Genomic DNA, 13434 nt, shown 5'->3' on the forward strand with positions numbered 1-13434 from the left:
CGCACGGTCTTCTGGATCTTGATGCAGGCGAAGCGGAACTTATCAGCTCGGAGCTTCTCCAGATAGGCCACCTGACCTGCCCTGAAGAAAATCTTTGTCTTTCCAAACTGGAACTTATCTGGATCCTGAAGGAGAAGTTAAGATAAGAGTCACATTTAACAGGTTTATTCGTGACAAATATCCTTGAATAAACAATAATAAAAAAAATAATAATGTTGAAGAAGGCATGTTTAAGCCCTGAGCACTGCCCAAGAGACCAAAATGCTATTTTGGAAAAGCAATAAGTTAAATAATGGCAAGCTATAAAAAAACAAACAAAAAAAAAAAAAAAAAAAAACTGGGTTTATTGAGATAAATGTACTACTTAATTCTTGAGTCAGCAAGTTTTTAACTTTTTATGTTTTTGGAAAACATGATCACCAAGGCTGCATTTATTTGGTGAGAAATAAAGTAAACAGTAATACATAACAACATAAAATAACTTTACAATTTTTTATTTATATGTGTATTTTAATCTTTTAATTTATTTTTAAAGTCGGCTAACTATTCAGCATCATTACTCTAGTCTTCATTGTCAAAGGATCCTTCAGAAATCATTCTCATATGCTGACCCGGTGCTCAAGAAACATTTCTTCTTATCCATGTTGAAGAACAGTTGTGCTGCTTAACATATTTGTGGTAAACGTGATACTTTTTCCGGATTTTTTGATGGAAATAAAATAGAATAGAAAGTTGAAAAGAACACCATTTCTTTTAAACAGAAATATATAATATTATGTTATTTACTTTTGATCAATTGAAGTCATACTTGCTAAATAATACGTATTAATTAAAAAAAATATTTACAAAATATTTTCATTTTTAATATAGGGAAGACAGTTTGATTTTAATGTTTTTTTTTTAATCCACTGCAATACCATGGTAATAAATGTACAAGGTACTCAAAAATACTGTGGTAAATGTCCAGCAAACATGGTATTACCACAATACCAGGAGAGAGTGAGTGCTACACATAAAACTTACATATGAGCTATTTCTAGCCACGTAATCTTACCTTGATTAAGGTCTCCAGCAGGTTCTTACAAACTTGCTTCTTATCTGCAATGGTCATGTTCTTCTTTGTCATGAGCACTCGATATCTGCTGAAGGAAATCTGGATAGGTCCACCTAAGAAATGACATCAGATGTGATGAGGAAATGAAAAAAACACATGTTGCATAATCTTGTACTTGTGGTTTGATTTCAATGTTTACATAATTTCCAATGACAAGGTTATGCATGTATATATGAAGAAGAACCCAAACTCTTTACTAATGTCTTGCTTGAAAGCATAAGACAAGAGCCCCTTGTTTTGAAGCCTATAAAAGAAGCTGCAGATCGGTTACCTGGAGGGATACCCGGCGGCACTGATGCGGATAGTCTCGAGGACTCCACATGCTCGCAGTTGCTGAACAGCTCTTCTAGAATCGAACCTACAGAACGCAAGAGTCAGTCAAAGGAGTGAGGAATCTTTACAAAAACCAACATAAACATCTGATATTGACATTTTTTTTGTCTGGGTACAAAAGTGAGCATGTCTCACCACAAAAGATTGGGGTTGTTATCTAGACCTACCTGACCCTTCTTTTCAGCATAGAGCACATCTCCCGTGAGAGAGGCATTGGGAGACTGGAGGCTATCTGACTCAGAGCTCTGTGACTGTGTGTTCACAACCTTAAGAGCATGTGACTGACAAAACCCCTCTCAATTTAGCAGAATTGCCTCAGAATTTGCAGAGGATACAAACAGAGCAAAACGAGACCCTTTCTCAGAATTGTGAAGTTTAACGAGAAAAATAAGTAAATTATACATTAACACCATGACTGTTTGAGGATGAATATAGTGTAACACATTACAAAGCTGACAAACAGTCTTAAGTGTCTATTTTTTTAAATTCGTTAGAATAGGATAATATTTGGCCAAGATAAAACTATTTGAAAATCTGGAATCTGACGGTGCAAAAAAAATCAAAATACTAAGAAAATCACTTTTAAAGTTGTCGAAATGAATTCTTAGCAATGCATATTACTAATAAAATATTATGTTTTAATATATTTAATGTAGGAAATTGAAAAAATATATTCAAGGAACATGAATTTTACCTAATATCCTAATGATTTTTGGCATAAAATAAAAAAATAATAACGTTGACCCATACAATGTTTTTTTTTTGGCTATTGCTACAAATAAACCCCGGCGACCTAAGAATTTCTTTATATTATAGTATTTGGCACAGATCAGTCAATGTTGTGTCAGGTTTTCATTCACCTCAAACATTTGATGGGAAAAGAATGAACAAAGTGTTGACTCGGCAAGTACTTTGAAGATGGGGACCACTTCAACTGATTTTCATGTGAGAAAACCAGGTTTAATTATATTTTATCTAACCGAATAGGCTAATTCTCAGATAAGCTTTGATTGTTAGGGTGCAGTTGAGGTCGATCAAACGTCTCTGTACCAGCCTGACTCTAGTGTTCTCTGGCAGCTTAAATTAATTAGCTATACCTCTCTATTTATAGGCAAGATAAACGAAGTACAAATGGATGAATAAAACTTACACAAAGGATTCCTTATTATCATTGGGTTTAATGCAGCGCACATAATGAGGGGTGGTAGCATTCAGCGTTTCCATCAGAAGATGTAGAGAGTTCCTGAACTGTGAAAGAAAGTTTTTTATTTCATCATTATGTAAGCACCTCATCTTCATAATCAGTTGATCGTCAGTTGATCTACGGTCAAGCACAAATATGGACCTAAATCTGGCCTCTGACACTAGGCCTCACCTGGGTGCCCACACTTTTTCTGTGCTCACGGTTGTGGCCTTTTGGAGCTGGTTTGGCAGCCCGGACGTTGATCTTGGAGCTCTTGCTGGTGGCTGAGGGAGGACCAGAGTCTTTACCATCCTGGAAGAGATCTGCAACCAGCTGGAACTGTACAAAACAAAAGACACACACACCAAAACACAACAGACTTTCAGGAAACAAAGAACATTTTGGTAAAGACACAAGAATACATTTGATAAGTGTCACATGAAGAAATTTCGAATGCTTTAAGCTATCCAGTAATATCACAGATAAATCACATCTTACATAACAGACATGAGAACCCCAGATGTTTTTTTTATTATTCCAGCTAGACTAAAATTTGCATAAAATTTGTATTCAGCTCCAGCAGCACTTCAAAGCACACTTGGAATCCCTTTGAAATCCACTCCCTAAGCATCCACCGCAAGGCAGGTACACAGTGTGTTTTAATGCATCCTTAATACCATGATCCTGCCAAGATTCAGGACTCGAAGACAGTATACAGAATACAGATCATTTAACTGCAGTCACTGTAAGAGACAGAGACGCTGGACCAGAGACTAAATACAAATTAAAGGTGCGGACAGCAATGGTATCCAGAGTTGTACAAGGTTGTATAAAAATACTGTGAAATACTATGTTTAAGCTAAAAATTAAATTCATTTCATAAATAAATAAATAAAATCATTTATACTTTTAAATGAATAGATCACCCCAGAATGACAACATTTACTTACCCTAATTTCATTCAAAATAAAAATTTAATTAGAGTTAGAGTTTTTTAACCAGATCAGATTTGAGACATTTAGCATTACTTCAAAAATCTAGACAGATTTTGATGTGAAAGGACAACAGGGGCTGGATTTTTTTTATTTATTTTTTGACTGGAGGAAGCTAAAATTTTGATCAATGGACTGTTATTTTGTCCCGGAAACTAGTTAAAGTTAAAACATCTTAATGATGGATTTGTTTCTTACGAACACACAGCTTTTCACTTCACTAGATATCAACTGATGGACTGGAGTCGTGATGGATTACTTGTGGATTATCATGATGCTGTTATCAGCTTTTTGAACTCTTATTCTGACGGCACCCATTCACTGCAGAGAATCCATTGGTGAGCAAGCGATGTAGTGTTACATTTCTCCAAAGCTATTTTGATGTAGAAACAAACTCATCTACATCTTTTGGCCAAACCATTCCTATAAGGACATATATGCTTTAAATATTAAAGCATTGAAAGTATTAAGTCGTAATAGTAATAGTAGTAGTAGGAGCAGTCATACTTGAATTTCAAGCGCTGATCAGTGTTAGATCTAATAATAACGATAATAGACATCACTTAGAATATTTAAACAGTAAAAGATCATGTTAAAATATTTGTGTACAACTTAATTAATATGCATGAGCTATGCATTCATCATTTGATCTGTGAAACCCTATGACATTTTAAACCACAATGAAGGCCCTTGTATGAGCACTGTTGATATCCTGAGGAGAACATAGCTGGGAAACATAAAGTAAGAGCAAACTTCTGTCCTAGTGAAAGTTTCATTTTAAAACTCGACAGCATTTCAACACTGCCCTGCAGAGAAGGTCTTTCACTTGTAGACGCTGACGTGCTGCTGTCTGCAAATGAACTTCCAGCTCAGATTCCAGTGTATTCTGTTGCTAAGAAACCTCAGGACAAAACACTACGAGAGAGACCAGTATTGACAAAGACAATGGATATACTATTAAATCTTGGTTAAGATGGATCCGGCTGTTCATGTGATTCAGTGCTAGTTGTGGACAAGGACGGGCCTCTGTTTGTCTGAGAACTTTCCTCAGACAATTAACTGCTTTAACAGACCAGAGAGCAAAACATGAGCTAAAGAGTGATTCCCATCAGCAGACATGAGGAAGCATGAAGTATAAACAGAGGCTCACGCTGGACGGGGATGGAATTATTATCATTTTTTTTAAACATAACATTTTACACTTCCCAAAAATACCCAGTGCTCACCTGACTGGCCTTGAGGATGTTTATCTGCTCCTCATAAACAGTGTCTCTGTTCTTCTCCAGGAAACCATCAGACTGGTATTCAACCTGTCAGGGGGGACATAATGTCACAAGTGTTACTCACACATCAGTACCACACTGAAAATAACATGCTACATCATTTTTGTCCCCCATATTTTTGTTGCATTCATGATGCATTATTAACCAAATCATTGTGTTGTGTAACACAATTTCACACAAGTTGGGTTTCGGTTGGGTTACAAAACGCATTTACGTCATGTCAAGTTCAGTCCGGGCAAACAAAATCTGTCGAAAGGCTAAAAATAGTTGAGAGCTTAGAGTGTAAAAAGCCTTATCTATTTGTAAAAGAGTTTCAGGAAGTTAAGGATGATGCTTTGGTGATATCATGATATCCCAGCAGCATCCTGAGCCCTATAGTGCACTTAATATAAACTGAACCCACCTTATCTGCAAAGTGTACCACAATGAATGACTTGTTGGACATCCTGGGCTTTTCGAAATGCCCACTGTTTGAATGCTTGCTGTACAGCTTCTGCGCCCAGTTTTGATCCGTTCCTTTAGGCACCTGTCAGATGTAGTAAAGAAAAAAATACTTTGAACTGGAGGAAACTAAAAAACATAATTTGGGTTACCTGCAGCGGAAATACCATATGATCACCCTTTTGAAGCTGCTCTGATTCATACTCAAAAACTTCAAAGAGGCAGCGGTGTTTAAAACTAAACGAGACACTCTGTTCGGAGACCTGTTTAGACAGCATCCCTCTCCAATTCTCTTTATCGCACTTACTGTACAACAGCTGTTTTCTCTCTGCTTGAGACTCACCTTACACTCTTCATCAAGAAGATCCAGAATACCAAGCTTGGCTTCAATGAGGTCGATGCACGGCTGGTTATCATAGAAATCTATAAGCGTCCAGGGGATCTGCTCCTTCATATACTCTTCTTGCTCCAGTTTAAACACATGCTGAGGGGTATATGATGTGTATGCATTAGGTAAATGCAACAAATACATTACATTTGAAACTTAATCCAGCCAAGAGTCATGACACCATCACGCAGGTCATTCTGTCGTGCAGAACATTTTCTAACTTTTTAAAAATGAATTCATTTATATACTATATGAGCTATATATTTCAGAAATGTAATTCTGAAATGTAAATGCAATTCTAAATGCTAAAATATCCTGGAAGATGATGTCATTACGCAACTGGCCTTAGTTATTTAAACTAATAATATAAAAGACTAATAGGATAGAAAGTAGTACTGAAAGCCTTTGAAAAAAAAAAAAAAACTGATTATCAATTTAAACAATATTCCTGTGTAATTCATTGTGAATTATCCTTTAAGAAATGTCCAGGTTTTTTTATTGTAGATGGGCACTGCACAAAGATAGTTTCATATTTTAAAAATATTATTTTTTTTAACCTTAAATTTAGAATATAACTCTATATTGGATAGAATATAATTCTATCCAATATATTCATACATTTGAGATACATATTATACATATTATAATACTGTATATATATATATAAATATATAATACTGTATGAGTGATATATATAAAATACTGTATGAGTAACCCCAAAGACACTAAACATTTGGATGTACTGATAATTCATTACTGACCGAGTTGAACTGTTGCTGTAGTTTCTCATTGGCGTAGTTAATACAGAACTGCTCAAAGCTGTTTATCTCGAACGTTTCGAATCTGTTGGGAGGACACCACATGTTAACAAAATCATTATCAGATTTCCCTTAAAACAAACTCAACACTTCTCTCTGCATCCTTAAGCATGGCAATTCTCTGCTTCTTTACTGTAATGCTGATCAATAAGTTCCCCTCTTTGAGGAAGTAATTAGTCCCATGGACAGAAATGCTTACAGACAACTGCTGACTCTAAAAACTCAATGAGGCTTCAAAGTTTCTAAATCTTTACTTGCATGCCCTCTTATAATCACAAGCATTACCCGTAGATATCCAGCACACCGATGAAGGAGTGCTGTTTGGTGGAGGTGTGCAAGGCTTTATTGATGTGCTCTACGATCCAGTCAAAGAGATGGGCGTAAATGTGTTTGGCCAGGGCGTCTCGGGCATTGACCGCCTGGGCATGCGACATGTTCTTCACGTAGGTCTCGGAAGTGGTCACCAGCTTCCGGCGGCACAGCCAGTGCTCCATCTGCTCCTGCTCTATACCCAGCAGCCGACAGAAATGACGCAAATAAGTGTCGTCCCTCTGCACGTGCAAAAAGAGATTGCAATGGTTTAGACAAGTGCAGGATAGCCAGCAGTCAGCTAATGTGCTCAAATAGATAACATACAGAAAGACACACTATTTGCTGTGCACTTACATTGATATGGCAGGATTCTCCATCTCTCTCCGACACAATCTCCACATTCCCCAGGTGCAAGATGGAGGCAATTATCTTAAAGATGCTCATTTGATGGATCTCTTTCACACCTGCACAACACACAGTATCACCATGATAAATATTAAATATGACTGCTACTTGGTGTGTCTTGTTGCAAAGCCTTGGTTAAAGACATGTTTACTGCCGTAGTTCTCACCAAGCATTGAAAGAGCCTGTCTTGTCTTCACAAGGTCCTCAGCGTCATTCACTCCGTCAATAAAAATGTTCTCACCAAGAGACGTGAAGGTAAAGTCTTCTGCGCTGGCTAAAATAAGAAGGTGATTGGACAATTTGAATGAATAAGACATAAAGATTGTCAGTAGTTAGCATTATGATCAAAATCAAGTGCATTGCCATTTGAAAGTTTGTCGTCTGTACAAAGAATCCTGAACAAAAAGCATCACTGTTTCTCCTAAAACGTTTTTTTCTCTACATTTCTGACAGTATATACCATCATACTACTGCCCAACCACAGTCAATGGTAAATAAAAACACTTCATTTGGCCACTTACTCAAGGAAAGATCTTTAAACTCTGACAGAGAGGATGAAGCACAGAGCTGGTAGAAGATGTGATAGTTCCTCTCGTCCTCAGCCTGTAAAAATAAAGTGTTGTTCAGAACATGGAAAAGCACAAGGGGCTGCAAAACAATCTTAACTGTCCTTCCTGCGTGATACGGACCTGAAATACCACTCTGGACTTCTCAAGCAGATATGTTCGCATGTTGGCACCAATGATGTGATATCTCCTATCGAAGCCGATCTGGATGTATTTCCCGAAGCGGCTGCTGTTGTCATTGCGGGTGGTTTTTGCATTTCCAATGGCCTGCACAGATGGAAAAAAAAAGTTAATTACAGTTGAGTCACTCTTTGCTTGGTTTAATATGAAAAAAGAGGTCATCAAATTACTATGATTAATGCATAATAGAACATAAAAAGCGTGGAGACAGAACTTCACAACAGAGGTTGCAAAATGATTGAGAAGGCTTAACCCTTAAATCCTGTTTGCAGCATCATGTAGGATGAGTTATTATCGTGATATGGATTAATCGTTTGTAGTAGCTGGGGTGTTTATGAGTCAGCTGTAGCATTAGGTTGGTTTATCTCTAGGTTCGGATCCTAAGAGGCCCTTCTATCACCGATGCTCATTTCTGCAGTAATGATATCTCTAAACTGACTGTTGGCACTCAGATTATCTTTCTGCTTCGCTCTTATCTGTTCAAACAGGCCTGCTGATTCTTGAGTTTAATTTCGGAGCCCAAGTGTGACAATGTTGCTATGAGATGGAGTGATGAGTGAAGTGAGGACACCTTTACAGCTGCTGCACACATGATGGAAGCACTTGGTGGTACACGTTTATTAGATTAAATACAAATCATTTTGGTAATGAGTCCTATGCACTGATCTATAATACAGAACTGGATTGCTCATGACGCCATGAAAGTGAAGCCGCCGCGCCGCCATATTGGTAATCCCTAGTGTGCGTAAACGTTCTATTGAATTAATAGGAAATTGTATTATTTTAATGAGAAAACATCACCTAACAAGTCAGTTGAATGTGTCTCAATGGTGCTCTCTGCTGGTAGGGATTAGTAAAATGGCGGATCGAACACTTCCGGTGGCTTCACTGTCTGTTGGCAGTTTAGAACGCGATGAGCGATGCAGTTATATATAGATCAGTGGTCCTATGTCATAACATACCTCCATGATGGGGCTGGAGGCCAGTACTTTCTCTTCAATGCTGGTGTCATTTGCTGAACCTCCCACTGTGGCGAAGAAGCGCATGGCGTACTTTGCGGAAACCGTTTTACCGGCTCCAGACTCGCCACTCACGATTATCGACTGGTTCTTTTCATCCCTGCAGATGAAAGTTCAGGTTTACATGTGTGAAGACAGCAGCCCTATGAATATCTGAGATGATATGCATGATAAAGGAAATCCATTGTAAATCCAATGTTTACAGAAATGAGAGGCACATCAAACATATTCATGTTACATATATACTGCATGACACAATATGACCCTCTAATAAAACACAGTCAACAAGCAGGTCCAAAATTCTCAGGAAAATGTGATAATCAAATCATTCTGAATAATTTAGAGAAAATGTATTTATATTAAAATGGACACAGCAAGTAGAAAAACCTGGGGAAACCTAAATGAAGCATGAGTGCCACTTTGACACATTCTTATATAATTGACGTGTTCATGTGTTATTTGTATTTGTTATATGTATTATTTGTGTGTGTGTGTGTGTGTGTGTAAGTCATGATGTCTCCATCTTAAACCTGATGTGCAAATGGCTCTTATGTTTCAAGCGACAAAAACCCCCACATGTAAATACAAAGATTTGAAGAATGATGCTGCGTGTGCTGGGACTATCTGCCCACTCTTCTCATTACGGAGTCAAACTGAACTGATCAGATCAGATCAGATCACTCACAGCTTTCAAAGAATATGATGTCATTTCCTGTTTACAGCCAGTGGAAATCACTAATCTGAAGCCTGAGCTCTTTATCACAAACAAAACTCTGATAGCATACATACGTCTGCAAGATGTCTGTTAAAGATCGCTTAATCTGGAAAGCATCTGCCGTGTACAAACATCTGATAGACGTCTTTAAGACATCCGTTTTACATAAATTCTAAATCACAAACATCTTCTAAACGTCTATTTAACATCTAATAGGAAATGTCCTATTCTGACTTATTGTAGATGAGCAAACACTCTAAAAAAAACATCATGGAGACGTTAAATAGATGTCTCTGATATACGTATGCTGTCAGACAAAGGTGCACTGTGTAATTTTTAGCGGCATCTAGCGGTGAGACTGAGAATTGCAACCAACGGCTCAGTGTGAGGGTGTGGTTTTGAAGAGAGGGGGTATGTTTAATATTGTAAGACTATTACTATTAAAAAAATGATCACAAACCTGGCCATCTGTTTGTACGCTTCCTCTGCTACAGCAAATATATGCGGGTCCATGTCCCCCATGTTCTGGCCGCTGTACGCAGTGATGACTTCTTCTCCATAGATATGAAGCTGCTCGTACGGGTTGATGGCCACCAGAACAATCCCTAAGGACAGAGATTTAAATGGCTTTACACCTACAGCCTATTGCATAAATTAATTCAGACAAAGTCTTGATGACACAGATAAAATAAATGAGTTAATTAAATATTAGGAGACTCTAATCATGGAATGATGTCACAGGAAGCAGAATGATGTGAACGCATGATGAGTCATTCTCAAAGAGACAACACAAGACAGACACACGTCTGTGAAAGTAAACAGTAAAGAGCAAACGGGCATTGTTGTAACCTGACAGAGACAATAATGGGAATCATTCAGTAATTACAAAGCACAACCGACGGACCCAACAATAAAACAAGACAAACAACAACCGGGCGGTCTTTAGACGTGTAATATCTATGAGACTGTGTGACCATGTGTTTATAAAACAACAGATACACTCTTTCTGATTGCCTGAGAGGTCACGTCATCCAGTGTTAGGATTCAAACATACATTACATAATGTGTCTTTTTTTCTGAAGAATTTCTCAGTAGAAACAAACAACCCCTCAAATAAGATGCAACCCTAAAATGCCACAACCTATTAACAAGTGCACGCTAAGGGTCTGTCAAACAAGGTCAAAACAAAACAAGTAAAAACTTGAAATGTATTTACTTACAATTCCTGAAAATAAAGTGTTTATCTCACTTTTGGATTTTAGAGCTACCAAAAATGAAGCACATTCCAATAATCAGCCATGTAAAGTGAGTTATCAATTGATGATAATTACTGGACAAATATCAGGTCATTTAAACACAAATAAATGACAAATATATTTGCCAACATATCAGAGACTTTCTCTTTAAGACACACACACACACTGACTTACCGCAGTAAGTGTAAATGTGATTGGACTCGAGGAAGCGGACCTTGAGGTTGTGGAGCACAGCAGGCTCGTGGAGGTAGCTGAGAGCTGTGAGGTCATTCTCTCCTACCAGAATATCAGGATTCCGAAGAAATGGAAGTGGATTGTCTTTGGGACCAATTGAATATTCTAACGTCTAGGAATAGAAAAAGTAATGCCATTAATACTGTAGTAACAGTAGATTCGAAATTGATTGGATTCAAACCACAATGTCAATTAACTCTATGTGCTTCAAGAGTCAAAAAAGTATCTTTTGGCAGACTGAGAGTGTTCACAAGAGCTTCAATAAGTCACGCTGATCTTTATTTCATCTACCGCTTTATTCAGGTTTCTCCAACGTAGGTCTTTGAAAGTACACTTCGAGGATATGGTGTACAACCTTCTCTCTCAGGGACTGAGAATTGAAACCCACTATTGTTCAGTCTGTTTAAAATCACTGAAAAGTTTTGCGGTAGTTGTTTTCTAGTCTGAACTGGATGAAATCTGATTTTTACAAAACGTTTTCATTTTACTCTTGTTCCAGACCCAGACTTTCTATTTAAATGTATGAAAATCTATCTAAAAATATTTAAAACAGACTACGATAAGCATTACAATATTTATTGTTTGAAAATTATTTATATGAATAGTTTTGATTCTAATTTTCTTTATTTATTTATTTACCAATAAAACGATCTGTAAAGTTCATGCTACTTATGTTGGTGAAAGATAAAGTGAAGGGTTAACTCTTACCGTTTCATCTTCTAATTTGAGGTGAAGCACTGTGTCTCCCTCCTTATAATCCTTGATGATTTCAGCCGCCTTCCAGACCTCTTCTGGGTCCGGGATCCAAACCCGGGTGTACTGAAACACAGATGAAAACCAGCTTTAAATACAAGAAACCACTGACATCCCACCATAACACATATCACATCAAAACAACACACCTGTGTCTATCAATGTAATATGAACATATAGTTTTGTGTCAGAGGACAGCGACCCCAGTGGTCATCCATCTTCCCAGTGAGGAACAGAAAAAATAGGAAAAAAGCTGAATACAGAAGAGCTGCAATGCATTTATCAGCAGACTCTGTATATAACTGGAGGATAAGCACTACAGGCCGTAGAGTTAAGAGAGTAATTGAACCACAGCAGGATTGAATGCAAAACATGTTTGTAGAATTTGCTATATCCTTCAAATAAAATGCAACTGAATGCTATTTAGAGAAGAAAATTACTCAAATGAGATGCATATGTGTTTATGGTTCCCTGTCCTGAAAAATTATACACTCTAATATAAAAAACTACTGGTTGTATTCAAGTGGTATTCAAGCACATAGTCATGGAGTTAATATACTAGTAGCCTGATGGACAATTAGTTGGCCATCATGAGACAGAGAGAGGTCTGCAGTTCCCTGCAAAGGACTAATGGAGATGGATTCTCTTCCTTTTAGCCTTGAGCTTTAGCCAAGATATTAAAGAAAAGACAAATAATATTAAACTATACTAATATTAAATGTCTTCTGCTCCTAGTGATGCTCAATGTCGCAATGTTTGTGTGTTGGTGATAAACTGAAAGCAAGCTGAATCTCTCCTGAAGGCAGTTAGGAGTCAGTTTCTGTTAGCGTGTGTAAAGAATGCGGCTCTTGACCTTAAAAAAAAACCACAAAAAAAAAAAAACTCAGTGTGTATAAGCTGCTCAAAGTTTATTAGAAGCACATTCAGTCGCTAAATCCACCCCGACACAGTTGGGGCTTTAGTTCAGCTTTAATAAATTCTTAACTTAATCATTCTCTCAAATTAAGCAGCAACTTGTCAAACACTGTTATAAAGTCCTCGGTATCCTGTTGGAACCAGGATGAATAATATAAGAGATATTTGACCCAAAAAGGAAAATTCGGTCTTCCTTGTGTCGTTCCAAACCTGTATGACTTCATTTCTTCTGTGCAACATAAAAGAACATATTTTGAAGAATGTTTCATGTTTTTTTTTTTTTTTTTTTTTCATTCAATGGAAGTCATGATCGAGAGACAGGCTATCCGACCAATCACAATGCCGAATCTGCCATTTTGTCCAACAAACAAACCAGACAAGAATCGCTTTATGGACTTGAACTTGAAAATGGTGTGTATCGCCGCCTTTCCGTGGTTGAAAAGAGATACTTTCTGATGTTCATTCATGTTTATTTCATGCCATAACTAGTAGTTAAGAGGAAGGAAGATCGGTTCACGAGCCACTTA

The 13434-nt window shown here is 37.3% G+C and overlaps 1 protein-coding gene across 1 annotated transcript; it reads right to left on the reverse strand.

The window, feature by feature from the left end:
• Nucleotides 1-5: 5 nt before the first annotated feature.
• On the reverse strand, nt 6-12080 carry LOC113092283 (unconventional myosin-Vb-like; the record flags this gene model as incomplete). The annotated part of the gene is given in 19 exon segments (XM_026257857.1): nt 6-125; nt 1055-1147; nt 1149-1167; nt 1386-1472; nt 2598-2695; nt 2823-2969; nt 4849-4932; nt 5309-5431; nt 5690-5830; nt 6496-6577; nt 6838-7103; nt 7219-7328; nt 7436-7543; nt 7791-7872; nt 7959-8102; nt 8978-9134; nt 10210-10354; nt 11180-11351; nt 11948-12080. Coding segments are annotated over 19 exon segments (2311 nt in total), but the record flags the coding sequence as incomplete, so codon positions are not given.
• Nucleotides 12081-13434: the final 1354 nt, after the last annotated feature.

The sequence above is a fragment of the Carassius auratus genome, unplaced genomic scaffold, assembly GCF_003368295.1.
Source record: "Carassius auratus strain Wakin unplaced genomic scaffold, ASM336829v1 scaf_tig00214543, whole genome shotgun sequence".
Taxonomy (NCBI): Eukaryota; Metazoa; Chordata; class Actinopteri; order Cypriniformes; family Cyprinidae; genus Carassius; species Carassius auratus.